Genomic DNA, 13,887 nt, shown 5'->3' with positions numbered 1-13,887 from the left:
CAGGTCTTTGGGCAGCAGCTCCATGACCTCCTCACCCACCTTCTCAAGCATCAGCCCAAAGCCAAGACCCACAAAGGCTGAGCGCTGCTCCACTGCACTGGTCCACCACAGGCCTCTGCTCAGGAACTCTGCATCTGCCAGTAACAACAAACCCAGGGGACCCTCAAACCTTCCACCTGCAGCCCGACCAGGAAGAGGACTCGAGGACTGGTCAGCTATTTGATTAGGGATGGGGGAGGGGGATTTGTAAATATAATGTGATTCACTCTATTACTGTTTAATGGTCATTCTTCTAGATCTCTTTACTGTTCTTACATCAATATAAAATTAAAATCTACTAAAATATGTCAACCTTTAAAAAAAAAGGCATTTTACAATATGGAAGAGAGTAGACATTTAAATTATAAATCCAGAGGGCAGGGGCGCCTGGGTGGCACAGCGGTTAAGCGTCTGCTTTCGGCTCAGGGCGTGATCCCGGTGTTATGGGATCGAGCCCCACATCAGGGTCCTCCGCTAGGAGCCTGCTTCTTCCTCTCCCACTCCCCCTGCTTGTGTTCCCTCTCTCGCTGGCTGTCTCTATCTCTGTCGAATAAAATAAAATAAAATCTAAATCCAGAGGGCAAAACTAGGAAGAAGAAAGGCTGATTTTAGTTTAACAGAAGGAAGAAACTTCCCTTTCGAATTAGGAAGAAATGTCCACTAGTAGCATCACTCAAGCTGCTGAGCCTGTTTAGGATATTAAGTGATTCTTAAAACATCCATTTTCTAAAAGCCCTCTATGAGCAGGCATTCTGTTGACACAAAATACTAATACACACAGTCCCCTCTCTCAAGGTACTCAGGGTTCTAGCAGGAGATACAGACCTATGAGCAAATAATAAACCTTTATAAAATAAATATAATGAATGCTCATAACAAAGTAATGGTTCTAAATTCATACGGGGTTGGGAGAGGGAACAGCTTAGACATCCCTGAAAATTTAATGAAAGCTTTCATCCTTTCTTCAAATACACATTCCCACGTGCACCCAAAATCTGCATATTACCTTAGGGGATTTAAGGATTCTTAAAATCAACCCGCAACTTCAGGGCAATAAATACAAAGTGCTAGGGGAGTAGAGTATACATGGATTTCAGAGAAGAGGTAATACTTGAGCTGACCTTTGAACGATAAAGAGTTCTTCAGGCAATAAAAGGAATTAAGGGTATGACGGGTGGAGTTAACAATATAAAGATGCACACCGTATCCATTTAACTGATAACTGTATTCCTGGTGCCTGGCACAGAGCCTGACTCAGTATAAGTTCCTAAACACTTGTTAGAGGAATGAACGAGCCCACTTTGAGAACTCTAACACGTGAGGCCCCTGGTTGGGTCTGTCGCATACTGAGATAAAAGGGTTAACAAACCTTTTCCCTTGCTGCTTGAGAATCTAACCTTTGGTTTAACCACCTGAGCTCTGTTGCCCTGGAAACCAGGTAGATGCAGGCATGAATTATATTGCTAGGCAACATCGTTTATGGTAAAAATGACCCCTGACTGGTAAATTGCATCTGGACTGAAAGGAAGTATGAGTGAGCTGCAAGTATCTGATGAGGGTGCCATGCCTGGGACTTCCCTGAATGTGGTCCTTTGCAAGGAACCCTAGAAACTATGCCAAAGAACTGTTACAGGAGATGCTGGCTGCTTAGGTCATGAGGCTTCTTCTCAGGGTAGCTCCTGCACCTGCTTCATTGTGGATCTTGAGCTTTGCACCTGGAACTGTGTCACATGGGAAGACAAGAGTCCCCAGACGGGTATGTGAGCTGTCCCTTGCTTCAACTGCTGCAGGACCCCTGCTACGAGGAACTCCTGATGCTGCCCTGCGGGCAAGCTGGCAAGAAATAGGGCCTGTGGTAGTGTTGTGAGTCTGCATATTTTTTTAAAAGACTTTATTTATTTATTTATTTGAGAGAGAGTGAGTAAGAGAGCACGAGCAGAGGGACAGGCAGAGGCAGAGGGAGAAGCAGGCTCCCCGCTGAGCAGGGAGCGTGACCCGGGGCTCAATCCCAGGACGCTGGGATCACAATCTGAGCCGAAGGCAGACGCTTAACCTACTGAGCCACCTGGGCGCCCTGTGAATCTGCATACTTAACTGAATTTCACACGACCTCTGGTGGGCACTACAACGTTGTGCGGTAAGAATTTCTATTCCCCTGCTACAGGGGAGGAAAGAAAGGCCCAGAAATATTAAATAATCTGTATAAGTTCACAGAGGCAGAGGTGATGAATAAAGGCAGGATCATAACCCAGGTCTTCGAGACTCCAAAACTGAATTCTTTCCGTTGGAACACATCCCTCCCCTGACAATGCAGAACATCAGAAAAGGAGACTGGGAAGGTGGGATGGTGGCAAACCGTGTGGGGTGTTACATGCCAACCAAAGGGTAGAGACTGGTTTCTATAGATAGGTGGGAAGCATTATAGAATTTTAAGCAGGAAAATGATAGGTCAGATTTGAATTTTAACAAAGAAGCAAGGAAGAGTACCTGTTTAGAGTGGGAGGCAGGCCTAAATAGGCTCGTAAATCTTCTCCATCACTAAGATTCTCTCTCTCTTGACATTTTGCATGTAGTGCCAATGAACAGATCCTCAATACAGGGCAGAAGACAGCCGTGCCAAAATCTCACACATGATCACAGAAATGAAACTGCGCCAAGACTGACAGAGATCTGGGAGACTTGATGCACATTAGCACAAAATGTGGTATTTCAAACTGAACTTGACCCCCTATCACAGTGAATAAAAGCTGTATTATATCCCATAACTATCTACATAAGCCATCAGGAGGAAGAAAGTGCCTAATTCACAAGTCATTGCAAAGGTAAAAGTGTTTTTACAACAGAAAAGAATTTTTCTGGTATTTTGAAAAACATAAAACCTTTTAGAAGAAAGGATGTATTATAATCACAGCTCTCCTCAAAGTGTATCTGTCGAAAACCCTGAAAGTTTGATATGATCTACTTCCCAAGAGAACTTTCAAAATAAAATAGATACCATTTTTTTCAAGGCAGTTTTTAGGTAAAAACCTGCCGAAGCTCAGAAAAAGAGTGAAATGATTTCTTGAACTATCTCTCAGCTTAAAATAAAATGAACAACACGTTTATAATAAATTAAAATTTGCTAGTTATTTTTAACGCATCTTAACCACAAGCTTTAGGGACAAATAAAATATTAAATGTTAATCAATGCTATTTATTGATGATGTTTATTCAAAACTTAAACATGTAGACAAGAAAATGAAATGCCCCTTAACTCTAAAATCAACCATTATTCAGTGACAATAACGATGGTAATAACATAAGAGCCCTTACAGATTGGATTATAACCAAGTGGACATTAAGAATCTTAAGAACATCAAATATCTAAATCTCAAAATATGGCTGCTGACATTTAGATAAATTCAACTGGTAATATCCAACTGGTAGACGACCAATCCTATGAACCAAGCTTTGTATTGTATTACCATTATGTATATAGTACAATTAGACCATAGAAGTATCATCATTTTTTCTAAAAGTTTGTACAATACTACCAACAATCCAATTTGTGCCTGTACTTTTTTCGCCTCTCTGTTCTCTTTCATACAAAAGTGACTGCATTCATAGGAGTAGTTATTTTCAGAATATAATTACAGCCATATGTCAAGTGGACCAACTGGCTAGATATTCTGACATCTCTTATGTTTCCATAAAGTCCATTCTACTTGTTTCCTTCTAGAGTTTCCAAGGCCTCCCTAACTGCTGGGCTGACATCCAGCTCTGCTGCTGCAGGTGGAATGAAGAGGGCCTGTCCAGAGACCTTAGAAGACCTCGCAAATGGACTGAAAATCGAAAGCTTTTATGTTTTAAAGTCTGTTTGGCCAACTGGTATGACTCAAGTCTGGCATGAATTTATTTCTGGAGATACGAACAAATTCCAAACACGATGACCATCCAGCTCTTTCTGAAACGCTTTTCAAAAAAGTAAATTCTGTCATTATTGTTACTTGATATTAGGGCCTGTTAGTCTCAACAAGAGCATAATCAATAACATAATCAAAAACTGTGTATGTTCAGTTTTTTTTTTAGAGAGGGAGAGTGGGAAAAGGGGCAGAGGGAGAGGGAGAGAGAGAATCTCAAGCAGGTTCCATGCTGAGCACGGAGCCTGACGTGGGGCTCGATATCATGACCCTGAGATCATGACCTGAGCAGAAATCAAGTCGGATGCTTAACTGGCTGAGCCACCCAGGTGCCCCTGCTTCAGACAATTTTTATATAAATACTTTGAACTAGTAAAAGTGTAAACTGGAGAATTTTATGGCAAGGAAATTAGGCATTATTTATTTTCAAATAACCAAAACAAAAGACTAAGATCACAGATTCCTAAATTAAGAAAAAAGGATTGCTATAATCAGCAGATTTCATGCACCTTGATTCCAATCAGTATTAAAAGGCATTAATGAGTCTTAATAGATTAGGGGCGCCTGGGTGGCACAGCGGTTAAGTGTCTGCCTTCGGCTCAGGGTGTGATCCCGGCATTATGGGATCGAGCCCCACATCAGGCTCCTCCGCTATGAGCCTGCTTCTTCCTCTCCCACTCCCCCTGCTTGTGTTCCCTTTCTTGCTGGCTGTGTCTCTCTCTGTCAAATAAATAAATAAATAAAATCTTTAAAAAAAAAAAAAAAAGAACACACAAGCCTCTTTTGGTTTTGTTTTCTATTTAACAAGCACAAAAGATGTCCATACTACCCACATAAAACAGATAGCTGAGGGAGAAACGAGAAGACCACTGGGTTTTATGTAAAAAGTCAACATGAAATCCTTGTGCAGATAATGGAGGATGCTTATTTTTCCAACAAAGAGGCATGCGACATGCTGCCTAAGAGTGAAATGTAAGCAAAGCCTTGACTCTCCTAACTAAGGATTTCTCTGCATTGGTCAAGAGGCGCACACTTGTCAGACACACAGGTGTGATAGAAAAAGGCTTTCAGGTAAGCCTTGTTTAAGTGAGGCAAGGGCTAAGTCAAGTCCATGTTTATCTTCTCAGAAAGAAAAAGGGAGAAAGGAGGGTCATTTCTCTGGCACACCTCAAAAATAAAGTCCTGAATCAAAAAGACTTGACACACTAATCAACATAATTTGCTAGTTTGCTAATAAAACCAATATGGAAAAGGGGGTGGAAGGAGTCTATAAAACCAATTAAAAAGAGCTTGTCAAGCTTTTGCTATTATATGTATAACAGCCTTTAACTCTTCTAACAAGCTTGGAAAATAGGTCTTATTATGTCTACTTAAGAAGAAACACAAATTGGAAGCATTATAGAATTTTAAGCAGGGAAGTGATAGGTCAGGTTTGAAGTTTCACAAAGAAGAGGAAGAAATCCAATAAGAGTGCCTGTTTAGAGTGGGAGTTAGGCCTAAATAAGCTCTGAAGTCTTCTCCATCACCAAGATTCTGTCTCTCGACATGTCTAAGAAGACTCACTATGTCTACTTAAGAAGCAGCTGAGGTGACGAGGTTCCCCAGCCACTAAGTGGTGCAGCTGGAGTTCAAACCCAAGTTCCCATTCTCCCACTCCTGCTTTACACCACACAGCCTCCAGACGGTCACGGTTAGGGAGAGTGTAACCCTGTAAGCCCTTCTAGTTCTCAATTGCACAGTCAGAAAAAGAATTAACACAAAACAGAAGATACAGTTCCTGCATAGGAAAAATCGCTGCAAGTAACCATGTTTTATATTGTCATCCTTGCCCAATGAAACACAAATAGCCAGGAATGGATGAGCATATCCTTTACGGGGAACAGTACCAGGAAACAGGGCTACACTGCATTTAACTTGCTCTTCCTGGGACTTCTAGGTCACCACCTTGTGGTTTAGGCATGCACGTTTCAGAAACTTCATGTGAGAATTCAACCAAAGCCTGAAATAGACTGAGAGAAGGAGAAGCTTCTGGGTTTAACTACAATGCAAACTGGAATCCTCTGGACATTTCAGGCTACCGTGGGTCTGTCGCGGACTGTACACTCTGCAGCAACTTCAGCCCGTAGGTGATCTGAGCAAGGATATTCTCCCCTCTTCTGCAGATTTAGTCACCTCACCTCTTACCTAAGATACTCATTCGGTGCTCCGTTCACAATCCCCCCACTACACTAGTGTAACTTTCCATGATCTCATTTACCTGGGGCACTGCCAGGAATCAGAAAGTAAGCAAGAGAGGCTGGTGGGAGGCCAAAACAAACACCCTACTGTTTATTCAACTCAACCCAGGAAGAATTTATTGAGAGTACACTATTCATCAGGCACTGTGACCTGATGCTGGGGCTGATGGTGAAAATGCTCGGGATGATGGTAAGAGTAAGAACTGTAGTGGTAGCCATCATATACTGAATGCTTACCCTGTGCCAGGCACTGCTATAAACATTTAAATTCACTTGATCCTCCCAACAACCCTATGCAGTAGCTCCTGTTGTCATCTCTACTTTTGTAATAGGGATGTTGAGGCATGAAGTGGTTAATTAAGTAACTTGCCCAGAGTCACAGCTAGTAAATGGTGGTTACAAACCAGACAGTCTGGCTTCTGAGTCTATACTACTAGCTTCTACCCTACACTGCACTCTAAATATGAGTGGGGATAAGGGATACAGGTCCATGAGACTCTTCCAACCCCCAGAGCCTACGGCTCAGGTGGGAAGACAGGCAAATAAACCTTAGAGGAGCACATAAACCAACCCACGGTTCAGAGAAAGCTCCTGGCAACAGATGCCCTATCAGATGAATTTAGGTAGGAGCTAACCAGAGGGGGTGAGGGTGGGGTGCACCCCAGGGGAGAGAGCAAGCTCTACACAGGTAGAGGTTTGGCATTCACGGGACAAGGAACACTGAAAGAGGAGCAGGTTTCAGATATGGAGAAGGGTCCATCCCCAAATAAGTCTCAGGCACCTGTCTCAGAGGAAACACATCTAATGAAGAAATCTAACTTCTTTCTTTAAGGATTGTTAACAACAATAAGGTTTTGACCTGTCTTTCCAACCTATGAGTGATTAGAAGCTGACAATTCAGGGGAAAGGCTTTGTGCCTAGAAAACAAGTAGGTTGACAGAAGCAAAGGAGAAGATGGAAAAAATAATGAAAAGATATACCTTCCCATCTCAACAGAGTAATCAGAGCACACGGCAAGAACAGGTAACAAGATCAACCTAATCATCAAGAAAAGGCTAGTTTGGGCTCTGTATGCTTTGTTTTAATAAGCGGGGAAATAGGAAACGAATTTTAGAAAGGGTCTAATAGAAATAGCTCAAATAAAAAGTTGTGTTACAAGAGCCTCACTTAATGTGGGAAAAACCTCATCCAGCAACATGATGGATAAAACATGCACCAGAGCCCATGCCTCTTTTCAGAAGAGACAAGCTTCAGTGCTCAACATAGGCTTCCACCAAGATAAGCCTTCCTCCCTCAAAGCCAGCATGCTATGTTCCCCTCTGTCACCTTTAGAAGCCTAACTGCTCTATGATTGCTGGAAAGTTTTATGGTTGATTTTGTTCAAAGTGACATTAAGCTGGCTCTCATTTTAAGGCTCCCCTGGTAATTACTTCAAAAATTCTGATAGAAAAAAAGAAAACCATTGCCAGGCACAGAATTAATCAGTGTAAAATACATTCCTTACCTGTCCCTTATTACGACTTCACCGCAGGACTGGCAGTAAAATGTGCAACATCCTTGGGCTTCTGAGCTTTGATTAAACATTGAAATCAGTTCTAGAGAGAAATCAATGAAAGAGCAAATCTCAGAGGCGTGGGACAAATATATTAACATACTTAAAAAGTTTAACAGCCACAATAAATTACTATCAATAAACACTGTTTACGATCCACCCAGAAGTACACATTTAATTAGCATTCTCTGATGACTCAACCAGAAGCAAATATTGTGACGTGTTCTCAAAAACAACAGACTTTGCTAAGTGTTTCAGATCTAGGAATCACCCTAGATTATCCCTGTAACACACCACTGAGTTATTTCACTCACTCCATAAACACCAAGGTTAAGGGAGGAGAAAGGGAGAGATTGCTTTCACATCAAGCTGACTACAAGGGGCCTCGTCATCCTCAGGCTTCCTCGGCTATGTCTCACGTCCAGTTTTTCATCAGTGTGACTGCTGCTTCTATCTCTTACATTTAAGTTTAATTTGATTTAAACAAAGTCTACGTCCACTCTGGCCCATTACCAATACATACAAACAAGAAGAATCTTGAAACTGGTCTTTATTGGACAGGTTCCTGGGAATAGGATGGCTCCTAAGAAGAATTCAATCTTCTAACAGCAAAACTCAATTTCTGATTAAAGCTGTGGGAAAATGTTATTTCCCCTATTATGTGAAGCACAGCATTCCTTTAGTTTCCATTATTTTATTCATGAAGAAAGGAAACTTTCACTTCTAAAAAAAAAAACAAAACAAAAAACCCACACGCAAAAATATCTGTCTATAAAAAAAATTTTAAAGAAATGAGGTCATATTCATTAGAATTAAGCAATTAGAACTTGGTTTATGTTACTTTGAATGTATGTTAAGATTTTAAAGACTGATGGCAGAAAGTTTAAGCCTTGGCAATTAAAAATTCATCTTTTTTTTTTTAAGATTTTATTTATTTATTTGACAGAGAGAGACAGCCAGCGAGAGAGGGAACACAAGCAGGGGGAGTGGGAGAGAAAGAAGCAGGCTCCCAGCGGAGGAGCCTGATGTGGGGCTCGATCCCAGAACGCTGGGATCACGCCCTGAGCTGAAGGCAGACGCTTAAGGACTACGCTGCCCAGGTGCCCCTACAAATTCATCCTTTTAATTTCTAGGGGTGTGTGCCAATCCCTGTAGCACTAAGGTGAAGTAAACAGCATTCTTTAATTTTGAGCAGATAATAAGTAGACCTGGATAAGTCATCCAAAATATTCTTTTCTGAACCAATAACAAATTTTCAGTGAAACACTCCCCCCTGCTGGTCACTCAGCATGATCCCACGGCTCAGGTTCAAGTCAGAACTTCCTGACAAGGTCATCTCATCGTGGGAGAGTGCTGCCACCTGGAGATGACTCTAATGCCGGTGCTGTATCAGATTTTATGTAGCAACATCCATGTCAAAGGTCATGATCTGACCTATGTCATATTCAGAATAGCATAACAATAGGTTTACTGCAGCCCTTAAAAGAACATTTATAGTTGAAAAGTCAACTTTCTAAAAACCTCAAAACACAACTGAATGCTAAAAATGTCAAGTCATTTCCTTCACTACATTTTGATTCAAGTCAACATCAAGTATGCATCAATCTGATATTTATTCATTCAGCAAATATTTACTCACCACCTACTATGTGGAAAGCACTAAAGTTATTAAGTACTGAGATCTATTTTGCATACCCTTTCATGCACTGCAGAACAGGGCTTTGAAAGTCTTCCTTTTCAGATATTTGAGTAAAATGTTTTAAACATGTAAAGCCACAGCAGACCAATGGAATGCAAGCAATATGCAAACCAACATTCGGCAGTCAACTTATTCTGTCCTACAGTTACAATGAAACAATCATGCTTGCTGATTTAAATTTTCTTTAATAGTTCAAGTTTTGCTATTTATTAACGGTTACAGAAAAGGGATCGGCGACAAACCAATTGTGTCTCTAGAAGGCCTCCATACCTCCTCAGTATGGGACCTAAAATCACAAATCCAGAAAACCAGCAGATCGGAAAATACCCCAGTGTGGCTTTCATGCCCACCTTTGCCCATTTTCCACTGGCAGTCTATTTCCCATCTTGGTGACCCCATTCTTCTTCCGTGGTTATTATGGTAGTCATTCCTAGCATGTGGATACGTCACTTAAGCTCCATGACATTTTGGTTTCCCACGCCTTGTTCTTAAATCCAACTCTGCCCAACTCAAGCCTAGTTTTCACTAATTTAGGACTTCAGTAAAATTTACTCTCCAATGAAAAAGCAGCACAGGCCTCAGGGGAATGCTCCCCATCTACATGGCTCTTCAAAACCATCCTGCTGATCCCACCTCAAGGCTCCACGCAGCTCAAATGAAAGGCTTAGTATAGACGAGGCAGCCACAAAGTCTCAGGGTGCAGTTGAAAGAATTATAATCCTTCCCTGACAATGAGCATCTCACAGGTCTGTTACAGCCTGGTTCCCCTTTTCACATCATTTTTAATCCTCTGAAGCACATTACTTACTTGGGAAGAGATGCAATGAGCCAATAATTTTATTCAGTAAGTTATTCTGAGAAACATTTCTACGGTCTTACTGAATCAACAAGGCAACAACAAAATATTAGAAATATAGCAGGCATAGCAATAATCAAAATCAAATTATGCATCAAACTCAATTTCAGAATCTGTTCCTATACTGTTCTATTTGGAAATGTCTCTATATGGATGGGATCATTTCCATCATTCAGTTCTCTGGTCACATATCGCCCCTCTTCAGAGGGGCCTTCCCTGAGCACCTTTCACCCTAGTCACTCCCTATCCCATTGTTCTGCACCTCTTTGACCACAGCACTTCTCTCTATCCAAGCAACTTATTTGTTCATTATCTGTTCCCACCCATGAGAACGTAAGCTCATTAAGGGAAGAAGCTTTCCTAGCATGTTCTCTTCTGTATCCCTAGCACCTAGATCAAAGCCTAGCACACAGTGTAAGGCAGTGTTTGTTGAATGGATGAATTTCTATGTAATGCTTTAAAATCCACCAGGTCTTGCACAACTGCCATCTGATTTCATCTTCCTATCAACTCTGTGAGCTCCGAAATTTTACAATTAAAGAGACAAAGCAGGGGTTACATGGGAAATCTCCGTACCTTCTACTAATTTGGTGTGAACCTAAAAACTGCTCTAAAAAATAAAATCTACTGGGAGAAAAAGACCCACTAACCGCCGCCCCCACCTTCAGGCCCCCCAGCCCACCGAACAAAGCTCCAGAAAGGTTAAGTGGCATGCTCAACTGCACAGCTAATAACTGGCAGAGCTGAAAAAGAACATTCTGACCAGCTCTTTCCATGCTGCTGCTAAACAGTCTTTTCACCTGGGAAAAGGTCAACTTTTCAAAGGAAAAATCACCTTTGATCTACAATGAAAAACTAAATGCAGAAACAGGAGCGCTGGGATCACTTACTGGCATCGGATTCTGCCCGCACCTGCAGACGCAGGTGCAGTCCATCTCCGGGGACGTACTGCAGCCCGCGGCAGGAGGAAGGCACGAGGCTGACCTCTGCTGGAAGCCGGAGCTCTGTGCAGCCCTCCGGGGTCTTCACCCGGAGTGAGCGCGGCGCTATAGAAATATCCACGGGCATACCTCCTTCTTTAGGCTCCCTGGTAATTAAAAACAAAACACACAAGAAATTACTTCTCATTGATGAAAACCACATGACAAAACAGACAATAATGGCCAAGGATCTGTTTCTCTTCAATAAATGGTCTAAAGTCACTGTCCCCCACAAAATAGCGAATGGATCATAAAGGAAATCATTCTATACAAGATTTAGATCAGGTCAGACAGTACTTTTCACAGTCACTGTAACATGAAAGTTTTGGAACCTATTTTTTATTCTTGGCTTTTTTTTATGGCAGCGATGCATTTTTTTTTTAAGATTTTATTTATTTATTTGACAGAGATAGAGACAGCCAGCAAGAGAGGGAACACAAGCAGGGGGAGTGGGAGAGGAAGAAGCAGGCTCATAGCGGAGGAGCCTGATGTGGGGCTCGATCCCATAACGCCAGGATCACGCCCTGAGCCGAAGGCAGACGCTTAACCGCTGTGCCACCCAGGTGCCCCTGCAGCGATGCATTTTTAAATGTGCACTTTCCCCCCATTGCTAGTAATGATCCTGAGCCCCAATTCTCTATCCTAGCACTTCCTGCAGTTACTCCAACCTGGACCTTCCTGGGGTTGCTCCCAGAGTCATTCTGCTCGCACAGTCCACCTTCCATTTCCTAAAGCCCCCTATTTCCTCCCACGCGTCCCCCAGCTTCAGCTTCTTTGAATCAGCACAATCTAATGCTGGCCTGTCATACATCACGCACTTGTTCTTTAAAATATTTTGGCAAGAGGACTCAAGGCAGCATAAGACATGGCTTATTCCTCTTTGCATCCCTTGACCTTGGCATGCTTTGTACATTCATTCACTTTCTCCCTCATTCATTCAATAGAGCTTTTCTGAGTTCTGTAATGTGCCAGGGACTAGGACTACAACCATTAACAAGATACCTTCTCTGCCCCTCACCCCCACCCCAAGCAGGGCACGGGCAAGTAAACAGGAATGATGGAGGGAGCATTAAAACACTGTACTGGCTAGGCCAGGGCCAGGAGCAGCAGGCCTCACTGGGAGGGGGTGGGCAGCCCACCACCCCCAGGGCAGGTTCCTCATAATCCGGAACCACAGGACCACCATTTTCACGGAAGCCAAGGAGTGGAGCGCTGTGTTCAGGCTGAAGTGCCTCCTCAAGGGCCTCAAGCGGCCGCCGGTGAGCAGCAGGGGTACGAGGATGACCAGCTTCTGGATGGCGGCAAAACAGGGGGACAGTGTAGCTTCACCAGTTGGATGGTGTGGCCCTGGCCTTTGGAGCAGCCCTCCCCACGCCGCTGTCCACCAGATGAAGGGTTCAAGGCCCTGCACACCGAGCCCCGGCCTTCCCAGCTGTCCACTGGGATGAAGCCACAAGACTTAGGAAGCAGCGCCAGTGAACAAGCAGCACGGTGGGAGCACCCCGGGCCCACCCCCGGGCCCTGTCCCCCCAAAAGACATCTGGGGGTCAAAAAACCCACTGCATTGTATGTATTCCTGATAAATACAGAGTACTATGGAAGCACACGGAGGGCTGCAGGGACTCTCACGGGTCAAGCACTGTTATTTGAATAGTGAATGGATGAGCCAGTGAAATATTCTTGCTTCCGAAACTAGCATTACAGTGACATTGTATTTTACCTACAATAAAGTACTGTCATTTGATAGACAGGATTTTGATAAGGAGACCAGGATTACATAAAACAAAAGGTACAGGAGAAAAAAAAACTTCTTGCCAATTTTAAAAATTTAAAAAAAAAAATAAAGAGAACAATCTAATGATGTATGAATACTGGATATGAAAGCACAGGCTGGTCCAATTCGCTACAAACACAAATCACTTGGTATAGGCAATCGAGAGTAAAACACAGTCCATTCCCTGGCCGCCAGACACCAAAAGTACGGCAGGGGATGAAGACAGAGAGAAACGATCCTCATATGAAGCTAAAACATGCTGAGCATTGTAACAGGGGTGCCGAGCACTCCGACTCCCTTTTAAGTGCAGACAGAGGGACAGGCCAGCAACTTGGACTCACCTGAGTACAGAAGGCAGGCCATCTACTTGAGTATTTCTAAGTACAGAGATCGTGCCATGTGTTCAGGTGTGAATCTTGATTAGGCCTCTTAATTTGCCTTAGAAAATCTTGATTATTTTCTGGCTAGTTCCTTGTCAAAGCATATGGACCTGTACTTAATTGGCAAGAACCTAAGTCTTTTCCAAGGGATACATCCTCAAACTCTTGAGTCAAAATCTAGGGTTTTTTTTTAATTAAAAAAATTTTTTTTTAGAGAGATTGAGCACATGAGAGAGAGTACAAGTGGGGGGAGAGGCAGAGAGAAAGCGGGAAAGAAACAGAATCTTAAGTAGGCTCCATGCTCAGCACAGAGCCTGATGTGGGGCTCAATCTCATGACTCTGAGATCATGACATGAACCGAGATCAAGAGTTAGATGCTTAACTGACTGAGCCACCCAGGTGCCCCAGAGTCAAAAGTCTAGTTTTAAGAACTGATGTTTAAGAAATAGTAATCCTCTAAAGAAGAGGTC

The 13,887-nt window shown here is 42.8% G+C and overlaps 1 protein-coding gene across 4 annotated transcripts in view; it reads right to left on the bottom strand.

The window, feature by feature from the left end:
- The window catches only part of UBE3D (ubiquitin protein ligase E3D), a 190,737-nt gene that overhangs the window by 170,183 nt on the left and 6,667 nt on the right, over nucleotides 1–13,887 (bottom strand). For all 4 annotated transcript variants that reach the window (XR_006780822.2, XR_006780823.2, XM_087856921.1 and 1 more), the window contains exons 2-3: nucleotides 11,173–11,369; nucleotides 7,680–7,770 (exon numbers count right to left, since the gene is read on the bottom strand). Coding sequence is in view for 2 of the 4 variants with exons in the window: in XM_087856921.1 (XP_087713047.1) it covers nucleotides 7,680–7,770; nucleotides 11,173–11,369 (288 nt within the window). In the remaining 2 variants the exon portion in view is untranslated. The remainder of the gene's footprint in view (nucleotides 1–7,679; nucleotides 7,771–11,172; nucleotides 11,370–13,887) is intronic.

The sequence above is a fragment of the Ursus americanus genome, chromosome 29 (genome assembly GCF_024610735.1).
Source record: "Ursus americanus isolate L20-20 chromosome 29, mUrsAme1.1.p, whole genome shotgun sequence".
Taxonomy (NCBI): Eukaryota; Metazoa; Chordata; class Mammalia; order Carnivora; family Ursidae; genus Ursus; species Ursus americanus.
The sequence above is the reverse complement of the archived record's forward strand: the minus strand, read 5'-3'. Positions and strand labels throughout refer to the sequence as shown.